The following is a 21,065-nucleotide window of genomic DNA, read 5'->3' on the forward strand; positions in this document are numbered from 1 at the left end:
CCCCTGCACACTCCTCTGTTACCATAGCCCCCTCTCCTGGTTCACCCCGAGTGCCCCACTACCTTTCCTCTCTAACCCTTGTCTCCTTGTGCCCCCCAATTCTTGCCTCAGTGGATTCCACAAACAAACACAACTTGGTAACCAGCACTGAGGTCAAGAAACAGGATGTTCTTAGCACCGCACAATTTCCCCACCATGCCCCCTCTGGTCACTACCAGGAGTGCCACACATCTGACTTGTAACACTACCAGTTGACGATGAACGTTGTCTAGACTCAAACCTCACATAAACAGAATGTTTCAGCACATTCTCTTTTGTGTCCGACTTCTCTGCTCCACCCCATGTTAGTGAGACCCATCCACGTTATTGCATATAGTTGTGGTTTGTTCTCGTTGCTTTATTTTATTCCACTGTGTGAACAAACCACACTTTATATAATCCATTCTACCGATGTGAGACATTTGGGTAGTTCCCAGTTTGAGGCTATTATGAGTAGTACTGCTGTGGTGGGTATATTCCTCGGAATGGAAGTGCCAGGTCATAGGGTTGGCATATAGCTCTAGTAGAGTTGGTAGATTGTGCCAAATGGTTTTCCAAAGTGCTTGTACCATGCAGCCCTGCCAGGACCCATGCCTGGCCTGCTCCCTGGTCAGCATCTGCCCCAGCTGCTCTTTCTAACCAACTTTCAGCCCCAGACACTGTCCGTGGTCCTAGCCCTGACCTTGGTCCTGTCCTTGGTTCCAGCCCTGATGCTAGTCCTGGGCTTAAGTTGAGCTATGTAAATTGACTAAATATTTATATAGTCAATAAATATTTATCGAGCACTTACTATGTGCCAGATGCAATGATATAGCAGCCAAAAAAAGAAGCAGGTGCTATGCCTGTCCCTATGGGCCTTACAGTCTAGCAGGCAAGATTGAGTGTGGGCCAGAAAGTAATAAAATAATCCCGCAAATAAATATGTGATTATAAATTGTCATAAATAACTACAAATGGGAGTTACACAATGCTGTGATGTCACGTGATAGGGGGAACCTGACCTGGGCAGGAAAGGTTTCCTGAGGAAGTGATGTGGCGTTGAGACCTGAAGGATGAGGAAGCCAAGAAAAAAGGGAAGAGCATTCCACGTAGAGGAAACCATAGATACAAAGGTCTGGGACGGGCTTCCCTGGTGGCGCAGTGGTTGAGAGTCCGCCTGCCGATGCAGGGGACACGGGCTCATGCCCCGGTCCGGGAGGATCCCACATGCCACAGAGTGGCTGGGCCCGTGAGCCATGGCCGCTGGGCCTGCGCGTCCGGAGCCTGTGCTCCACAATGGGAGAGGCCACAACAGTGAGAGTCCCACGTACCGCAAAAACAAACAAACAAAGGTCTGGGGCTGGGAAGAGTGTGGGGGACTTAAGGCCAGTGAGACTGGAGTGGAGAGAGGGAGGGAAGTCTTATGGGAGATGAGGTGGGAGAGGTCAGCAGAGGCTGAATGATGCAGGGCTATCTGTCAGTGTTTGAAGAGTATTCGGACGGGAGACACTGAAGAGTTTTAGGGGGAGAGGGACATTCTAGTTGCCTTCGCAAGATTATAAGGGGGCAAGAATGGAAGCAGAGTGACCAGCTAGGAGGCAATTGCAGTTGTCAAGCAAAAGGTAGATAGTAGCTTGGACTATAATGATGCTTAGAGGGAGAGATATAAGCAGATTAAAGAGATGTTTACAATAAAATATGGGTAAATATGATGAAATACAGTGGTGTTGAACAGGCTGTTGGGTTTCTGGCTTGTGAGGCTGGATGACTGATGGGGCCATGAGCTGCAGTAGAGAACACTGAGAGGGGATGCAGTACAGGAAGGATGAACGCTGAGTTTAGTTTTACACATGTTGAATTTGAGGTGCCCAAGAGGAGATGCCAAATAGGAGGTTGGATATATTGCTTGGAGTTAAGAGGAGAGAGTTTATATGTTGGGGTATAGTTTGGAAATTAAAGTCATGGGTCTGGATGAAGGTTCCTGGATGGACGACTACTGCAGTAGGTCTCAACTCTGGCTGCACATTGCAGTCACCTGGGGAGCTGTTAAAAATACTAAAGAGGGGGCTTCCCTGGTGGTGCAGTGGTTGAGAGTCCGCCTGCCAATGCAGGGGACGTGGGTTCGTGCCCTGGTCCGGGAGGATCCCACGTGCTGCGGAGTGGCTGGGCCCGTGGGCCATGGCTGCTGGGCCTGCGCGTCCGGAGCCTGTGCTCCGCAACCGGAGAGGCCACAGCAGTGAGAGGCCTGCGTACCGCAGAAAAAAAAAAATACTAAAGAAAATTCAGTCACTCTAGCCACATTTCAAGTGTTCGAGAGTCAGTGATCTCTCCTGTCTACCTTATTGACAGCACAGATACAGAATGCTCTAAAATGGAGGATGTGGTCAAGGGTATCCAGTGATTTTGAGAGAGATCAAGTAAGGTGAAGACAAACGTCTTTTAGATTTTGTGACACTGAGATCATTGGGAGACCTTTGGGAGGGCTATTTGGTAACCTTTGGGTTGAAAGGAGATCGGGAAGTCAGGTGGGAACAAATTGAGGCATGCATGGGATATGGGGAAATAGAAATAGCAAGTACAGATAAATCTTTTGACAACTATGGCCATGAAGTAGAGAAGAAAAATATGTGGTGGTTGGAGGGAGTGTGAAATTGGGGGAAAAAAATTTTAAGTATATTTTTGTATATTTTGTGTATTAAGTATATTTTTGTGCATATAGTAAAATGCACATATCTTAAGTGTATAGCTCAATTAATTTTTGATTATGTATACGTATGTTTAACCACCACCCAGTTCCAGGTACAAAATATTTCTAGTAATTTTTATCCTATCTTGTATTAGCTCTGCCTGTTTTTGAACCTCATATAAATAGCATCATTCACAGCGTTCTTTTTTTGTGTATGGTTTCTTTTGCTTAGCGTTATGTGTGCGAAATTTGTCCATGTTGTTGCATGTAACAAGAGGGTGTTTTTTCATTTTGTTTGTTTGTTTATTTGTTTTGTTTTGGTTTTGGCCTTACCGTGCACCTTGCAGATCTTCCTCGACCAGGGACTGAACCTGGGGCCCAGCAGTGAAAGCGCTGAGTCCTAACCATTGTACCACCAGGGAAGTCCCAACAGGGTGTTTTTGTATAGTATTCCATTTTATGACTATGCCCCAATTTATTTATCCATTCTACTATTAATGGACATTTGAGGTGCTTCCAGTTTGGGCTAATACGAAAAAAATCCCATGAACATTCTTGTACATGTCTTTTGGAGGATGTACGCAGTCGTTTCTGTTGGATATTTACCAAGAAGTGGAATTGCTAAGTTATAGGCTGTATGCCTCAGTAGAAACTGCTTACCGGTTTTCCAAAGTGGTTGCACTAATTTCTTTCTTTTTTTTTTTTAAATAATATTTATTTTTGGCTGTGTTGGGTCTTCATTGCTGTGCGCAGGCTTTCTCTAGTTGTGGCGAGTGGGGGCTACTCTTCGTTGTGATGCGTGGACTTCTCATTGTGGTGGCTTCTCGTTGCAGAGCATGGGCTCTAGGTGCACGGGCTTCAATAGTTGTGGTGTGTGGGCTCAGTAGTTGTGGCTCACGGTCTCTAGAGCGCAGGCTCAGTAGTTGTGGCGCACAGGCTTCGTTGCTCCGTGGCATGTGGGATCTTCCCGGACCAGGGCTCAGGCTCATGTTCCCTGCATTGGCAGGCAGATTCTTAACCACTACGCCACCAGGGAAGTCCCTATATATTCATTTTAAATTAATTTCTGTAAGTGGACATAAGGTAGAGATAGATTTTTTTCCCATGTGGATCTTCATTTGACCCAGGACCATTTATCACAAAGACAATTCATTCTCCTCTTAATTGCAGTGGTACCTTTTTCATTAATCAGGTGACCACATATGTGTAGGTCTGTTTCTGGATCCTATTCTGTTCTCTCTATCCTTGCACCTTTGTAATGTTTTGATATTTGATATTTGGTAATGTAAGTCCTGAGGAAGAGGGTTTTTTTGTTTTTTGTTTTAAACAGGAGCTTTTTGAGCTCATATGGGAAGCTGATGGGAAGGATCTAGTTGAGAGTAAGGGGCTGAATAAAAGAGACAGGATAATCTACACCTTAAGGTTTCTGAAAGACAATAGGAGCTGGGATCCAGGTGCCTGTGGAAGGATTAGTCTTTTATATTCATCCACTGATTTTTTTTTCAACAAAAATGTGTTGAATAGCCCCCGTGTGCCAGGCACAAGCATACAGCAGTGCCAGGACAGATGAGGTCCCTGTTCTTATGGAGTTCCCATCCTAGCAGTGGGAGAAAGATAACAAACAAGTAGCCACACAAACAGCTGATTCAGGCAGCAGTAAATGCCATGAAGAACATAAGCAGGACCCTGTGCTGGAGAGTGATGAAAGACTGCTCCAACTGGGCATCAAGGAAGACCTCTGGGGGTCAATGACATGTGAGTTGAGATTTGAACAAGAAGGAGACAGCCTCCGAGAGCTCAGTGAAGAACATCCCAGACAGAGGAAACATATAGTGCAAAGGCCCTTTAGTCTAATGTAATCTTGTAGTGTCTGTGGAACAAACATAAAAGACCAGTGTGGGTGGAGGGGGTGGAGCAGGGTGACCAAATGATATCAGAAAGCAAGGTAGAGACAGATCTGCCCAAGGAGGGCATCCGTTAGGGTTGGGCTGAACGTGGATTTTCCAACATGTGAGTTGGGTAGATTAGTTGTGGGTGGTGGGACTATGGGTGTGTGTGTTGGGGAAGGAGGGCCTTCATCTTGTCTCCTTCTCTGCGAAGCTGCTCTCATATGTGCCCTCTCTCCCTGCAGCCTCCTGAATGATGCCAGCCCAAGGTTCCCTAACCTCCAGCCTGGCCCTCCTGGTGCTGCTGGGCACAGTCACAGCAGGCCCTTTCTCTCCACGGTCCAATGTGACACTCCCAGCCCCACGGCCTCCTCCCCAGCCAGGAGGCCGCACAGAACAGCCGGGAGGGGGAGGCCCTTCTTCTCAGCTTTATGAGCACACCGTGGAAGGAGGGGAGAAGCAGGTGGTGTTCACCCACCGCATTAACCTGCCCACTTCAGGTAGCTGTGGCTGTCCCCCAGGCACTGAGCCCCCCGTCCCTGCTTCAGAGGTACAGGCCCTGAGGGTCCGGCTAGAGATCCTGGAGGAGCTGGTGAAGGGGCTCAAGGAACAGTGCACTGGGGGATGTTGTCCTGCTGCTGCCCAGGCTGGCACAGGTGAGCAGATGATCCCAAGAAGGGGCACAGAAAAAGAGGAAGGTGGAGAAGTGGGTTAAGGTTGGGTGGGCATCACTTGTCCATAAAGGACCTCGGTATGAGTTAGAAAAAGGCATGCCTGCCTCCCCCTTGGGAGCGGTGAGTGCAGCCCAGGGCACAACTCTGAGAGAGGAGCCACGTGACTAGATGTCAGCCCTCTCCTCCCCAGCATATGTTAGGGCACTGGGAGGCCACATATACTGACAAGTTGCAGCTGGAAACTAAGATGGCCTTAGGAAATGAGGCTGGCTCTGCTGGAGAAGCTGACTCAGAGGAGCACTGTACAGGGTCAGCCTCTCCCGCCGAGAGACTGAGGCCCACCTCTTGCTCTTACTCCAGGCCAGACGGACGTGCGGAGCCTCTGCAGTCTCCATGGCGTGTTTGACCTGAGCCGCTGTGCCTGCTCCTGCGAGCCAGGCTGGGGTGGGCCCACCTGCTCAGACCCCGCAGATGCCGCGGCGCCCCCCTCCTCTCCCCCCTCAGCTTCCCGGTCCTGCCCAGATGACTGCAATGATCAGGGTCGCTGCGTCCGGGGTCGCTGCGTGTGCTTCCCTGGCTACACCGGCCCCAGCTGTAGCTGGCCCTCCTGCCCGGGGGACTGCCACGGCCGCGGGCGCTGCGTGCAGGGCGTGTGCGTGTGCCGCGCGGGCTTCTCCGGGGCCGACTGCAGCCTGCGCTCCTGCCCTCGGGGCTGCAGCCAGAGGGGACGCTGCGAGAACGGGCGCTGCGTGTGCAACCCAGGCTACACTGGCGAGGACTGTGGGGTGAGGAGCTGCCCCCGAGGTTGCAGCCAGAAGGGGCGCTGCGAGGACGGGCGCTGCGTCTGTGACCCTGGCTACGCTGGCGAGGACTGCGGCTCTCGGAGCTGCCCGTGGGACTGTGGCGAGGGCGGGCGCTGTGTGGACGGCCGCTGCGTGTGCTGGCCCGGGTACGCGGGCGAGGACTGCAGCACGCGGACCTGCCCCCGCGACTGTCGGGGCCGGGGGCGCTGCGAGGAAGGCGAATGCATCTGCGACCCAGGCTACAGCGGGGACGATTGCGGAGTGCGCAGCTGCCCGGGCGACTGCAACCAAAGGGGCCGCTGCGAGGACGGCCGCTGCGTGTGCTGGCCTGGGTACTCGGGGCCCGACTGCGGCGCCCGCGCTTGCCCGCGCGATTGTCGGGGCCGCGGGCGCTGCGAGAACGGCGTGTGCGTGTGCAACGCGGGCTACAGCGGCGAGGACTGTGGCGTGCGCAGCTGTCCCGGGGACTGTCGCGGCCGGGGCCGTTGCGAGAGCGGCCGCTGCGTGTGTTGGCCCGGGTACACAGGCCGGGACTGCGGCACGCGCGCCTGCCCTGGCGACTGTCGCGGGCGCTGCGTGGACGGCCGCTGCGTGTGTAACCCGGGCTTCACAGGCGAGGACTGCGGGAGCCGACGGTGTCCCGGGGACTGCCGCGGTCGCGGCCGCTGCGAGGGTGGCGTGTGCTTGTGCGACGTGGGCTACGAGGGCGAAGACTGCGGCAGGCGCAGCTGCCCCAGGGGTTGCCAAGGTCGCGGCCAGTGTCTGGAGGGGCGATGCGTGTGCGACGACGGCTACGAGGGTGAAGACTGCGGCGTGAGACGGTGCACGCGCGACTGCAGCCAGCGCGGCGTGTGCCAGGATGGTGTGTGCGCCTGTTGGGAGGGCTACACGGGCGAGGACTGCAGCCTCCGTACCTGCCCCTCCAACTGTCACCGGCGCGGCCGCTGTGATGACGGGCGCTGCGTGTGCGACTCCGGCTACACCGGCCCCTACTGCGCCACCCGAACCTGCCCGGCGGACTGCCGGGGCCGTGGACGTTGTGTGCAGGGCGTGTGCGTGTGCCACGCGGGCTATAGCGGCGAGGACTGCGGGCAGGAAGAGCCTCCCTCCAGCGCCTGCCCCGGGGGCTGCGGGCCTCGGGAACTGTGCCGCGCAGGCCAGTGTGTATGCGTCGAGGGCTTCCGAGGCCCCGACTGCGCCATCCAGACGTGCCCCGGGGACTGCCGCGGTCGGGGAGAGTGTCGTGAGGGCAGCTGCGTCTGCCAAGATGGCTATGCAGGGGAGGACTGCGGGGAAGGTGAGCGGGCAGCCTTTCCCAGTGTGCTGGGTCAGGGACTGGAAAACTGGAGCCAGTGGGAAAGCCTGAGTCTGAGGCCTAGGAGCCCAGGGAATTGGAGGAAGAGTGAAGGGGGGGGGGTGTCATATATTGGGGTGGGGGCGGGGCAGTCAGAGGAGCCAGGGAGCCAGTGTCCACCAGGGGCTGCAGAACCGTGGGGGCACGCCTGCAGGCGGGACCTGCCTTGAGATCTCTGATGAGCAGATTGGGGGCCCCTTTAGTTGTTTTTAGGGAGATTTCGTGTTCCTGGAGATGGGGGGCAGTAAAGGAGACCCAAGGTCTGTTCAGGCCGCTGCCGGCTTTGCCCCATCCCCAGAGAGGAGTCAGAGCTTGGGTGGATCTCTCAGAGCGGCCCTGAGTAGGAGGGGCCTGTGATGGTGGAGGTCGGGGTGCCTTGGGCTAAGCAGCTTCTCATATCCTATTCTCCTGGGCAGAGGTGCCAGCCGTTGAGGGCCTGAGGATGCACCTCCTGGAGGAGACGATGGTTCGGACAGAGTGGACCCGGGCTCCTGGCAATGTGGATGCCTACGAAATTCAGTTCATCCCCACGGTGAGAGCCAAGCTCCAAGAGGGGGCTGAGTGGGCAGGACTGCGGAGAGGGGGGTCCCTCCTGCTCACCTCAAGCAGGAGTCCTAGGTAACCAGTGGTTGCGTCCAGCTGGCTGATTCCCGAAGCTGTTCTAGAGGCCTGTTCATTCTGTCCCACACCCGGTGCAGAAGCCTTTGCAGCATTGGCCCACTGCTGCTGGAACACCTCTGGTGACCTCGAGCTCAGACTTCCTGAGGCTGCCGACTCCATTTTTGTTCATCACTGTAGTCAGTTCTTTTTGTTATTGCTGGATCTAAATCTGCCCCATTCTAACATCCATCCATTGGCCCTAGCTGGGCCTTCGCCAGCCGTCAGAACGTGTTTTTTGCTTTCCCTGTGTCTTACACCATAGGCTTTCAAGTATTTGGAGACATCAGCCATTATGTCACCCTTCATTCCCTCCAGGCCAAATCCACTGGTTTCTTCTCCCCTTTTCCTTAATGCTTTGTTCTCTGAGTCCTTCACTTTTTGGTTTTCCTCCTCTAATGCCTCCTGCTTTTTGCATGTGCACCCCACGCCATCAAAATGGGGGAGCAAAGAGGAGCCCAGTGGTTCCCCTGGCTAACTCTGGCTACCCTGGCACTTTTCTCAGAGTTGACATATATGAACTTGTGGTCAGTTCATAACTGACAAACTGTCAGTTATTTTGATCACATTTGATTTTTTAAAGTAACTTTTAATGATAAAAGTCATATAGGCTCAGTGTAGAAACTTTAGAAAATATAAACAAGGAAAAAAGAAAGAAGGAAGAAAAAAAGGAAGGAAAAAAGAAGACATTCAACTACATACTCTCTTTTTAAGCCTAAATATAAGCCTTTGCATTTCGCTCTCTTCAGTGTTATCATTTTTGCTTTGGGCCAACCTGTCCAGGCTGTTGCAATAGTTTGAGTCCGTGAGCTGGTTCCCCTACCTCCGTGTCATCAGTGCATTGCAAAGCCTCCTTTCTCTGTCTCCTTCCAACTCACTCTTAAAATATTGGGGGGCACCCTAAGGACAAAGACTGTGGCCTCTCATTAGAGATTTCCCTTTATGCAGATTGGACTTTTATGTTGTGTTTGGTCTCCTAGTTTCAAATCATCTGACATTTCTACTGTCCAAATGTTTTCCTGCATCATCCCACAAATGCCATTGGTGGGTAGGCCATGTCATTCTCATCTCTACCCAGTCAGGACCCTGGAAAAATAAATAAGTCCCAGGGCCTAAACCTAGGAAGCCTCTAGGACAGAAGGGACAGCTCAGAGGTGCTGGCTGTCACCCCCACCCCAACTGGCCTAGTCATTCTAAATCTTCTTATTATCCCCTCAAGCCCAGACCCCTGCCATGTTCTGTCTCTCCTTACCCGCTGGTAGGAACAGAGGCAGAAATCCCTACTTTGCTGCACAACCAAGAGAGCTGGGATTTTTCTTCTGTTTAAAAAAAAAATTTTTTTTTCAGTTATAAAAATAATGTAATCACAAGACAAGAATTTGGCAACTAGAGAAAAAAACAATCGTTGGCTGTTTCACACTAAAACAAGCACTGTTAACATTGTAAAGTGTTTCTCCCACTCTCTTCTGTGTGTATATTATTTGCATAGTTTTAATCTTGAGAGGGTAGGACTTTTAAACAGAGCTTTCCTAAGGAGCTTCAGGGAAAGAAGAAGTAAAATAAACACTTGAGATAGAAGGAGCTTACAGGGTAGCATCATCTCCCACTCTTAGTAAATATGAACTTGTCCTTGGTGTTCTCAGGGGGTGCAGCCTCCCCGCTGCAGCCCTAGGCTTTCTCCCTCTCCGTGGGGCCAGGCTGGTGTTGAGCCGGCCTGGGTCCAGCTTGGCCATGCTCTTAGCTCATCTGCTTTGCTCTGGGTATGGACCTCTGTCACATTCTGGGTTCTCTCTGAGCCTGGGTGTGGAAAATGCTCCTGTAAGATTGGTCCCCAGACTCCTCCCTTGGACTCCACATCAGCCTGTGCTACTGACCCTCTGACTATGCTTTCTATGCTTTTTGTGGCTGGCCCCTAGTATTGTGCCTCTTGCCTTGGCCAGCACTCTCTATCCATTTCTGTTGGCACAGAGTACATTCAGTAGCTGGCTGTCCTCTGGCCACTGCCATCTTCCTAGAAGCCTCTCTCTACCTTTTCCCCTCCCCTTTTCTAGAACCACTTCTCTCTCAAAGCCCAAACTCTACTATCCCTGGCAAAGGGACACACCTAGTTATTGGAATGATTTTCAGAACGCAGAAGAGGAACATTCCTCCTTTCCCTGCATACGTGGCGTTGTTCCTCTGACTCAGTGGTTCTCAAAATGTGTTCCCTGGACCTACAGCATTAACATCACCTGGAGCACTAGACATGCTAACTGTCAGACTCCACCCCCAGATCTACTGAGTCAGAAGCTCTAGGGGGCAGAGCCCAGTAACCTGTGTTGTAACAAGCCCTCCAGGTGATTCTGATGCACCCCAAGCCCAAGGACCACTAACTTAAGAAATGTTGCTATTTTGCAAAAGGCAAGGTCTTTTATGAATGTGAGAGAAAGCATGAAGAAACTGAGGGAGGTGAACCCCCGAACAGACAGACGTTCAAATGTTCCCTGTCTGGGTGTATTCTGCAGCCTGGACACTGGGGCTGTGCCACGTTTTCATTGGGACACAGGCCCTTGCAGCCTGAGAAAAGTTTGTTTGGTCTGGTCTGAAAAGCAGGGTGAGGCTGAGGTAAGCTCCAGGGACCAGCCAAAGTGGAGTCGCCCACCTGGGGCCATGAGGTTGATATCGAGAATAGAGTTAGAATCTTGCCAAGGACATCAGTGAAGCAGCCAAAACTCTCACCAAGGGGCAGAACCAGCTGCTAGCATCTGGCTGGAGAGCCTGCCTCAGACCAGACAGATGATGCTGAGAGATGTGGGTTAGACTGACAGTGGGACTTTTCAGGGGACTGTTCCCAAATGGACCTCAGGAAGGACTACAAAGCATTTAAAAGGTTCATGTAGGTGGTCTGAAGGGAGAAGGAGAACTCAGGGGTGGGCTTCTCTCGCTGAAAGGACCAGACATCATTGGGGAACACTCAAAGCATGCGTGTGTGTGTGTGTATTCGTGTGTGTGTGTGTTGGGGGAATAAGGGGACAGAGAATAAGTTCTGGGAAGGAGGAGGGGCACACAGGTCTTGAGTTGAGACCAGTCTGAGGCCTCCCAGGATGGGGTATCCTAGGGCAGAGTGAATAGGAGAGGGATGGGGATCCTGTGTGCCCAGGAAAACTTTTTAGCCGAGAAAACTCTGACAAAGCTTTACTTCATCCTCAACCCAGAAGTCTCTACGTGGACTCTCATCTGGTTTTATACTTTGGTATTTACTATGCTGATTTCCCCACAATTCTCTTGGTTTAGGAGAGTACCTTTTGAAATTTCCAATCCTACTTGGCTGAATGGAGGTGTCCCCATAACTGCCAACATAGCTAAACAGAACAGAACGTCTTTATTAGCTGTCCTAGATAGACAGCCCAGCGAAATGCTGGGCTGTTAGACTGCTCACAAATGTGCATTCCTCCTGTTTCCCCAGTGGCTGGCACTCCAGGAGACCTGCCTGGAGCAGGGGCTGGCAGATTTTCTATGGGGTCACCACAAATAATCATAATACTTTACATGTATACTTGAAGGAGGGTTGTTTTCTTACAGCCATGTGCTACACATAGAGATTTGGGTTAGGGATCTAATAAAACTTAAGACATGGCCACACATTTAGCTGCTAGGGCATGAGCTATCTGAGGACAGGGATCATATCTTTTATTTTTATGTCTCCAGTGCCCAAATGATGCCAGGCACAAAATCAGGGAACATATTTGTGGAATTTTGAGCAGGTGGGCCTTGTTTTTGAGGGGCCTACAACCCTGCTGAGGATACAAGAAAAGTACCTGAAAGGAAATATCATGACGTGGGTCACAGGGGCAGGTGTCTGTGGGGAGGCTCAGGCTGGGGCAGCTGCTTAAAGGAGGAAGTGAGACTTGAAGTGACATCCCTCATCTACTTCATCTGTTATGACAGGAATGGGCTTAGGAGAAGCCTCCTCGTGCCCAGGGAGTCAGGGTTGCGGGGGGAAAGCCAGAAGAAGAGTCCTGGCATGTGTCAGAATTCCGGCAGACAGCTGATGAACAGGCTAAAAAGGTAGTGGCCAGGAGAGGGGACTCTGAGGTCACACTGCCTGGGTTTAAATCCCTGACACTTTCTTGGTGTTGGTGACCTTGGGCAAGCCACTTAATCCTTGTGTACCTCAGTTTCCTCATCTGTCCGTTGGGAATAATACGACCTACCTCATCAGATTCTTAAGCAGATTAAGTGAGTTCACATATATAAATTGCCTTGAACAGTACGTGGCATGGAGCAGGTGTTCTAGATGTGTTTGCTGATACCACCCACGCTCCCCAGCTGTATAAGGCCAAGTTCTACACAGTCCCATGTTGACCCTGCCTGGAACTGGAGGAAGAAGGGATAAGGGGGCTTGAGCGGCAGGGGTGAGAGTGGCAGCCCTGATCCACCTGGTGCTTTCTCTCCTGCAGACAGAGGGGCCGAGCCCCCCATTCACAGCACGGGTGCCCAGCTCCGCCTCAGCCTATGACCAGAGAGGACTGGCCCCCGGTCAGGAGTACGAGGTCACTGTCCGTGCCCTTCGAGGGACTAGCTGGGGCCCTCCTGCCTCCAAGACCATCACCACCAGTGAGAGCTGGGGCTGTGGGGTGGGGTCCTGGGTGGAGATCTGGATTTGAGAGGGTTGGCTGGGAATATGCCCTCCAAGAGGGCAGAGGGGAGGGATTGGCTGGGGGCAAGGCTCGCAGAAGGAAAGCTGGTGACTGCAGATCCAGACTCCCACCTGATCCCTGCTCTCTCTGACCGGGCTAGTGATCGATGGCCCCCAGGACCTCCGAGTGGTGGCTGTGACACCAACCACGCTGGAGCTCAACTGGCTGCGCCCCCAGGCCGAGGTGGACCAGTTCGTGGTGTCCTACGTCAGTGCCGGCAACCAGAGGGTGCGGCTGGAAGTGCCCTCTGAGGCAGACGGGACGCTGCTGACCAGCCTGATGCCAGGCGTGGAATACGTGGTGACCGTCACTGCTGAGCGGGGCCGGGCAGTAAGCTACCCGGCTTCTGTCAGGGCCAACACAGGTATGGCTGGCCAAGGGTTAGGGAAGTTTCTGAGCATAGGAGCCACTTCCTAGGGAGTCCACATGTCCAGCTCACAGGCTGCTCTGAACGCACTTGACAGGGTGTGTGGCAGTCCCAAAGCACCTGCTGGGGGGCCTTGCTGTGCACCAAGGGCTCTGCGGAGATGGAGTCTCAGGTGCTTGGAGTACTGTAGGAAGGCTGTGGGCTGGAGTTTGGGAGGAGCTGCCTCATGGAGAGAAGCAGTAAATAGGAGATGCTGTCTGACCCACCCAGATGGGGGAGGTTCTGATCCAAACTTGGACACAGGGACAGCCCTTGAGCTCAGTCAGTGGCCAGATCTTGGAGAGATTGGAATTAGGCAGATTAGAGGTCAGCACTCCTGTTGACTTTAGGATTGGGGATTGGGGGACTTAGGTCTCAGCAGTAATTTTCCACTAACCCTCACGGTCTCTTAACAGATGCCTGGATCTTTCTTTTCTTTTCCTGTGACAGAGGGACGCCCACCTCGCTGTAGCTCGCAGTCTCTCCTCCCACGCCCCTTTCTCTCCTTCAGACACAGGGCCCCACCCGCTGGTTTCTTCTCTCTAGGGCACCAACAGTGGCGGGCTTGGAGGGCAAGGGGTGAGGGAATCCTGGGACACTAACTCCTTTCTCTCGATTCTCTTTCCAGGTGGGGCTGGGGCACAGGAAGAGGCCTCTGGCTCCGGTGGGAGGGACGGTGGGAGGAACTGCCACGGGGAGGATTGGTGGGGGGCTGCCACTGACCGGCCCTCCCCCTCCCCCCTTTTCCGCCCCGGCAGCACCAGGCCACTACAGTCACCCGGAGGCGCACGCCCCAGCCCCGTCCCCCAAGCCCCGGCCCCGGCCGGTCCCGGCCCCGCGGCCCCCGCGCCCACCAGTCCCCCCTCGGCCCTCACGGCCGGCGGAGGAGGGGGAGGCGGAGTCTCGGCCCGGGCCGAGCCTACCCCAGCCCCCTCGGCGGGCGTGGGGCAACCTGACGGCCGAGCTGGGCCGCTTCCGCGGCACCGCGCAGGACCTGGAGCACCACCTGCGGGCTCACGGCTACCCACTGCGAGCCAACCAGACCTACACGTCGGTGGCGCGCCACATCCACGAATACTTGCAGCGGCGTCGCCTGGCGGCGGCCGTCCCCACCAGCTCCCCCGCACCCCCGGCCCGTCGCCCCCACTCCACCTCCAGCCCCGACTCGGGCACCTGGAAGCGGGACTCCAACCAGGGCACCTACGGCCTCTCGCCCGAAGGCGTCGACCGGGTGGCTGCGCCCCGCCACCCCAAGCCCGAGGTGCTGGGCAGTTCCGCCGACGGTGCACTCCTCGTGTCCCTCGACGGGCTCCGCGGCCACTTCGAGCGCGTGGTGCTGCGCTGGCGGCCCCAGCCGCCCGCAGAGGGCCCCGGCGGGGAGCTGACCGTGCCGGGCACCACGCGCACCGTCAGCCTGCCAGATCTCAAACCCGGCACCACCTACCACGTGGAGGTCCACGGGGTGCGGGCAGGGCAGACCTCCAAGTCCTACGCCTTCATCACAACCACAGGTAGTGTGGGTGGGGCCGCGGGACCACCCATCTCCTGCCCAGTCTCCCCTGCCCCTGGAGTCGGCATCCCTGAGTTCCCGCTGCCTCACTGCTCGGGCTGCCACCCCACCGCACGCTCTGTCTTCAAGCCCTACCCGGTCCAGTCTCCAAGAGAACCCCCCAACAAAGCACACCTTCTCGTGTCCCTAGACGCCACCTCCACGCTCAGGGTCCCGGTGGATACCCAAGGTCAAGGAGACCTGTTCTTTGGGACTGTCTGATTTTCACTTGGGTTCCTAGGACACTTCTGCCAGGAATCCTGTTCTAGGCAACAGAAGGGGCATTTGGTGGGAGGGGCAGTGTCTGGAGCAGTCTGGGTCGGATAGGGAGAGAAACCAGTGGTTCCCCACTCTGATCCACTGTGGTGAGAGTGGCTGAAGACTGTGGTCATGGTTACTGTTTTCCACAATCTGGCCCCAACCTCGAAGGGACACATCGGAACCGCTTGGAGGTGGCCTTGAAGCCATCGGGCAGCATGTGTGTGTGAGGGGTGAAACCACTGCTTCTTGAGCTGCCTTTCCAGACCTCCTGGCTCACTTCACACTTGTCTCCCACAGGAACGATGTCCCGGCTCGGGGAAGGGGCGCTCTGTGGGTGTCATGGGGAGGGTTCTGGACCTCTTCTTCCGCCATAGGGCCCAGATGCCACCTGAGCCGGATGTCCACCCCTCATCCCCTCTTCCCTCTCTTCTCACTACCCACCCTCTCTGTACCCTCCTCCCCTAACGCCACCGTCTCCTCCTTTCTTCCAGGCTTGTCACTGCAGCACTATTGGAAGTCACCACCACCACCCAGTGGGGAAGGGGTTCCTGTGGGGAGGGACATGGTGGTCTGTCGGGGCTGGAGGTCACAGGAGCCTTGTGGGACGAGGGATGGCAGACTTTATTTCTTTTATTTATTACCTGCGGGCCTGTCTGTGCAGGACTGTGGTGCGCCTTTGGGATGATGGGGTGACTCAGGGGGTGATCCAGGAGCAGAAAAGGGAGGGTCTGTAGGCTCTTAGAGGCTAAAGGGCAGACCCTGGGGGCCAGGGTTTCCTTTCTGACTCTCATACTCCACTCTCCTGTTTTTCTCCTCCTGCTTCTTCCCAGGGTCCTCCCCCTCAGACCTCCTGGGGACCACTGATGAGCCTCCTCCCTCAGGCCCTTCAACGACTCAAGGGGCTCAGGCCCCTGTCCTGCAGCAGCGACCCCAGAAGCTGGCAGAGTTGAGGGTGCTGGGCAGAGACAAGACAGGGCACCTCCGCGTGGCCTGGACCGCCCAGCCTGACACCTTTGCCCACTTCCAGCTGCGCCTGCGGGTGCCCGAAGGGCCTGGGGCACATGAGGAGCTACTGCCAGGGGATGTCCGTCAGGCTCTGGTGCCCTCACCCCCTCCTGGATCCCCCTATGAGCTGTCACTTCGTGGGGTCCCCCCCAGGGGCGAACCCTCTGCCCCTCTCATCTACCAAGGCATTATGGGTACATCCTGGATTCTCAAGACCAACGTCCTGAGGTTGGGGGAGGGGCTGGGCCGTTAGGATTTCAGAGGTGGGGTGGAGATTGAAGGGTAGGGCTGGTGTTTGGGTCAGGATGGTAGGAGAAACAAGGAGAGAAAAGGAGTTGAGGGTTCAGAGGCAAGAGGGATGGAGGGGGGTCTTAGCACAATGGTAGGGTGGGCCGGAGAGAGGAGTGCTCCAGGCAAAGTAGATGAGAGGACAAAAGTCAAAGGATGGGACAAGGACTCAAGGAGAGAGGCTGTTGGCCCCCTGGCTCTCCGCTTACAGCTTTCTTTGTGCAGAATCGCCCTGCCCCCACTTCCCGGTTACTCCTCTGCCGCAGCCCGCCCACTACGTCTCTCAGGGTGGGTGTGGGAAGGCCTCTGGCCCTGAGGATCCTGACCCTCAGCCCTCTCCTCCCTTTCCCTTCTCCCAAGCCCCTGCCATCCGCTCACTGGACAGGCTAGGACAGTGGTGCTGCCCCTCACCCTGCGAGCCCAGCCTGCAGTGGACAGCACCCCATGGTCCCCTTAGCCAGCTCTCCCTGCAACTCCAGATCAAGCTCACCACGGGGGAGAGGGCGGTAAGGGAGAGAGGAGTTCAGGTGCACCGAGGCGTCTTCAGACTGCTCTGAAACAGCAATGGCAAGGTTCTGAACTCTCAGGGGAAACCACAGGGGACCTGAAACTCCCCCAGAGACTCCCCCAGGTGTGAAGAGGGACTGGGACCTTTGTGAGTGGGGAGGAAGTTATCGCAAGGGAAGAGCCAAAGCTCTCACTCCAGAGCAGAGACTGGGGAGAAATGCCCACCTTCTTAGAAAGGCTGGTCCCAGAGAACAGAGGGCGGGGAATGGAGGCTTCCAGGAAGGGAGCTGTCCAGGATGGAGTGAGCCAGTGGGCAGAGGAGAGGGAAGGAGACTGGGGACAAGGCAGTGCTTGAGCCCACATGCTTTGCTTTGCCCCACACCCCAGACAGGGATGGGAAGAAGCCTGGGCAGCCCTTGGCCCCACCACGCCTGGGCAAGCTGACAGTGACAGACATGACTTCCAACTCCCTGCTTCTGCACTGGACGGTCCCTGAGGGCGAGTTTGACTCCTTCGTGATCCAATACAAAGACAGAGACAGGCCCCAGGTGGTGCCTGTAGAGGGACCCCAGCGCTCAGCCCTCATCTCCAACCTGGATGTCGGCCGCAAGTACAAATTTGTCCTGTACGGGCTCGTGGGCAAGAAGAGGCATGGCCCCCTGGTGGCTGAAGCCAAGATCTGTAAGTGAGAGGGGTCACACCCCCCTCTGCCTCTGCCCTCTGCACAGTCCTGAAGGGGGTCTGCCCAGTGCTTCGGCAAGTCCAGGAAGACTCCCTGGAGAAGGTGGTGCCGGAGATGAATCCCGAAGGGAAAATTGTGGTGGTCAGGCAGGGAGGTTGAGGAGGGTAGAGCAAACAGAGGGAGAGCGCAGCAGGAGAGAGTGTGGCCCTGTAAGAGAATCAAAGCCTCTTTCCTCTGGGCGAGGGGCAGGGCACCTGGGAGCTGAGGGCACTGATCTCACTGATCTCGTGTGTCCGACTGAGTCACTTAGAACTCATCTGAGGACCTTAGGGGGCTGCCAAAGGGCTTTACGTGAGAGAGTGACCTAATTCAATATTTATCTTACAAATAACACTGAGGCTGCTGCAGAGGATAGCTGGAGGAGGCAGTCCTATTCCCCGAGGCAACGGGCAACGGATGTGAGGAGCAGTGCAGCGGGGGACACTTGGTTAAACATCTTTCGAGCATTCGTTAAGTGTCAAATGTGTTCAAGATGTTCTAAGTGTATCATCGCACTTAATCCTCGTAAGCAGCCCTGTGAGGCATGCTCATTTCACAGATGAGGAGAACTGAGGCACAGAGAGGGCAAGGTCACTCAAGCAGAAAGTGATGGGGCCATAGGGTCATCCTGCTGCCCTCATGGGCCTGGAGAGCAGAGGAAAGGCCTGAAGAGGGGGTGTGGGTGTCCCAACAGGCAGAAGCCAGGGTCGGGGGCAGGGAGAAGAGACATGGCCACTGGAACCCTGGAGATGGCTAACACTCAGGGCAAGATCAGAGGAAGGGGTGCCTGCAGGGTGAATTGGGGAGAGGGATGCCAAAATGAAGGGCGCGGTCAGACATGTCAGATTCCGTAAGAGTGATTCAAGGCTACAGCGTGTCCACAGAACTTAGCAATGGCAAGGTCACCACTCACCCTGGTGAGAGCGGCTGGTGGAGGGTGGAGCTGGGTTGGGAGGGTGATGTAGGTGAGGACATGACTACAAGCAGTGTAGACATCTCCTTCTGGAATTTGGGCTGGGACTAGAGAGCAAAGAGGGAGGGTGGAGGCTGGAGGGCGTTGCAGCTGAGTGGAGGAGCTTGTGTAAATGCTCATGGCATAGCCGAGGGAGTGAGGGTAGGAAAGGAGGAAGTGGGGCCCAGAGCGCAGGTGTGGGGGGCTCTCCCACGTAAAAACGCACCAAGGACCAAGCTTCCCTCTCTTGGAGAAGAAACCAGCTAGTTCTTAGGCCTGGAAACAGTAGAGGCTGTCCTGGAAGACTTCCCTGGCCATGGAGATGTGGGAGGGGCTGGCTGGGCTCCCTTCTCTCTGAAGCCCTTTCCAGGCTGCAGAATGAGTCAGGGCCACACTAGTCCATACGGTGCTTTTGTGCCCCATCAAAGAAAGCACCCCTTCTTCCAGTTGGGCATAGCCTTTTGCCAGGGTACACAGCTTGGCAAGCAGAGTGCTGGCTGGATTTCAGCCCCTCAGTGCTCCCTCCACCATGCACTTTTTTTTTTTTTTTTTTTTTTTTTTTTTGCGGTACGCGGGCCTCTCACTGTTGTGGCCTCTCCCGTTGCGGAGCACAGGCTCCAGACGCGCAGGCTCAGCGGCCATGGCTCACGGGCCCAGCTGCTCCGCAGCATGTGGGATCTTCCCGGACCAGGGCACGAACCCGTATCCCCTGCATCGGCAGGCAGACTCTCAACCACTGCGCCACCAGGGAAGCCCCACCATGCACCTTTTGTGTAGTGAACAGCCTGCACAACCTCACACGGCATCCCCAGGTGGGAGATGGGTTCCTTCTTATCCCTTGACCTGTGTCCCTCCCTTCTCTCTACCTGCTCTTTCTAGTGCCTCAGACGGATTCCAGCTCAGTGACTCCACCCCGCCTGGGAAAGCTGTGGGTGACAGATCCCACCCCAGATTCGCTGCACCTCTCCTGGACTGTCCCTGAGGGCCAGTTTGACTCCTTCGTGGTCCAATACAGGGACAGGGATGGACGGCCCCAGGTGGTGCCCGTGGAAGCTCCCGAGCGCTCGGTCATTGTCTCCCCGCTGGACCCTGACCACAAGTACAGATTCACTCTGTTTGGGATTGCCGACAAGAAGCGGCATGGCCCCCTCACGGCCGATGGCACCACTGGTGAGTAGCGGCCACCTAAGCCCCCATGTGACCCCTCCCAGTCTTCCGCATGCTTGCCCCCAGCCAGGAACAAGCTGGGGCCTCCCAGCGAGATGGCTGACTCTGAATCCTGGCCCTGCTTTTGGGCTCAGGGCCAGCCAGCCTCCCCTGCACTGCTGGGACCCTTTCATCCTGTTCAGCTGCTCCCCAAGGCCCAGAAGGTGTGTCATACCCTGGTTGTGCCAGATTTCTCAGAGTTCATCACTCGTGCTAATTGCATAGAGACTCCCACAGGTGTGACAACCTGTCCAAACCCCAGGCCCCAATCCTGGGGTTCTGCCAATTCAGCCCTGCCTGGATCCTCTTATTTACAGCCCCAGAGAAGAGGGAGGAGCCCCGCCACCCAGAGTCCCCTGAGCAGCCCCTGCTGGGGGAGCTGACAGTGACTGGCACCACCCCAGACTCCCTGCGCCTGTCCTGGACGGTGGCCCAGGGCTCTTTTGACTCCTTCATGGTCCAGTACAAGGATGCGCAGGGGCGGGCCCAGGCAGTGCCCATCAGGGGGCATGAGAATGAGGTCACCATCCCCGGCCTGGAGTCCGACCGGAAGTATAAGATGAACCTCTACGGGCTTCATGGCAGGCAGCGCGTGGGGCCTGTGTCCGTGGTGGCCACCACAGGTGAGTCAGGGCTGCACGGGGCTCCCTCCCTGGCCAACCCCCAGCCCTGTGAGCAGGACCTGACCCGGGATCCTTCACACTTCCCTCCACATTCTCTTTCTTGGCTCCAGTTCTGCCAAACCTCCACAGTCTACTTCCCGACATCCCAGGACTTTGCATCCAGCCGCCAGCCCCTGACCAAACTTTCTTGGCCCTGCTTCTACATCTCCAAGAACAGACCCCACTTCCCACATTCTGAGCACTGGGAATCACTCCTTCGTCCCGGGCTTTCCTCCCCGTGGATGTCCTCAGCCACTGTGTTCTTTCCCTGCGGTCTTTGCTGGCCTTCTTCCCCTGGCTCAGGCTGTGGTCATTTCTGAGCTTCTGTTGCCTGCAGCCCACACCCTCCCGCCATAGCTGCTCTGTTCAGAGCTGGCAAATCCAAGGGACATGAGCTCCACGTTTCCCCAGCCTCCTCCCAGCCCCCTGACTCCCTGACTCCCAGCCAGCTTGGGGCAGGGCAAAGGGCTCACTTTCAGCCCCCCTGCCCTGCATTCCTCCATGGGCCCAGCCTCCCCCATCCAGCACCATTTCCATGGCTGTGTAGCATCGCGGTTGGGAGCATGGGCTCTAGAGCCAACTGCCTGGATTTTAATCCTAGCTCTGGGATCTTGTGCCAGTTACTGAACCTCTCTGGGCCTCAGCTTTCTCATCTGTCAAGTGGGGATGACAATGGTAACAGCTTCACAGAGTTGTTAGAATTAAATGAGTTAATATACATATGGCACCTAGAACAGTGCCTGGCCCATCA

At 55.5% G+C, this 21,065-nt stretch overlaps 1 protein-coding gene across 1 annotated transcript in view; it reads left to right on the top strand.

Annotated features, from left to right (window-relative positions):
* The window catches only part of TNXB (tenascin XB), a 61,914-nt gene that overhangs the window by 5,256 nt on the left and 35,593 nt on the right, over positions 1-21,065 (top strand). The window contains exons 2-11 of the mRNA XM_081247166.1: positions 4,836-5,246; positions 5,625-7,364; positions 7,838-7,953; positions 12,518-12,674; positions 12,858-13,121; positions 13,922-14,674; positions 15,804-16,172; positions 17,161-17,454; positions 19,326-19,616; positions 19,970-20,275. Of these exons, the coding sequence (XP_081103292.1) occupies positions 4,844-5,246; positions 5,625-7,364; positions 7,838-7,953; positions 12,518-12,674; positions 12,858-13,121; positions 13,922-14,674; positions 15,804-16,172; positions 17,161-17,454; positions 19,326-19,616; positions 19,970-20,275 (4,693 nt within the window). The 5' untranslated portion in view covers positions 4,836-4,843. The remainder of the gene's footprint in view (positions 1-4,835; positions 5,247-5,624; positions 7,365-7,837; positions 7,954-12,517; positions 12,675-12,857; positions 13,122-13,921; positions 14,675-15,803; positions 16,173-17,160; positions 17,455-19,325; positions 19,617-19,969; positions 20,276-21,065) is intronic.

The sequence above is a fragment of the Mesoplodon bidens genome (genome assembly GCF_964165515.1).
Source record: "Mesoplodon bidens genome assembly, chromosome: 10".
NCBI lineage: Eukaryota > Metazoa > Chordata > Mammalia > Artiodactyla > Ziphiidae > Mesoplodon > Mesoplodon bidens.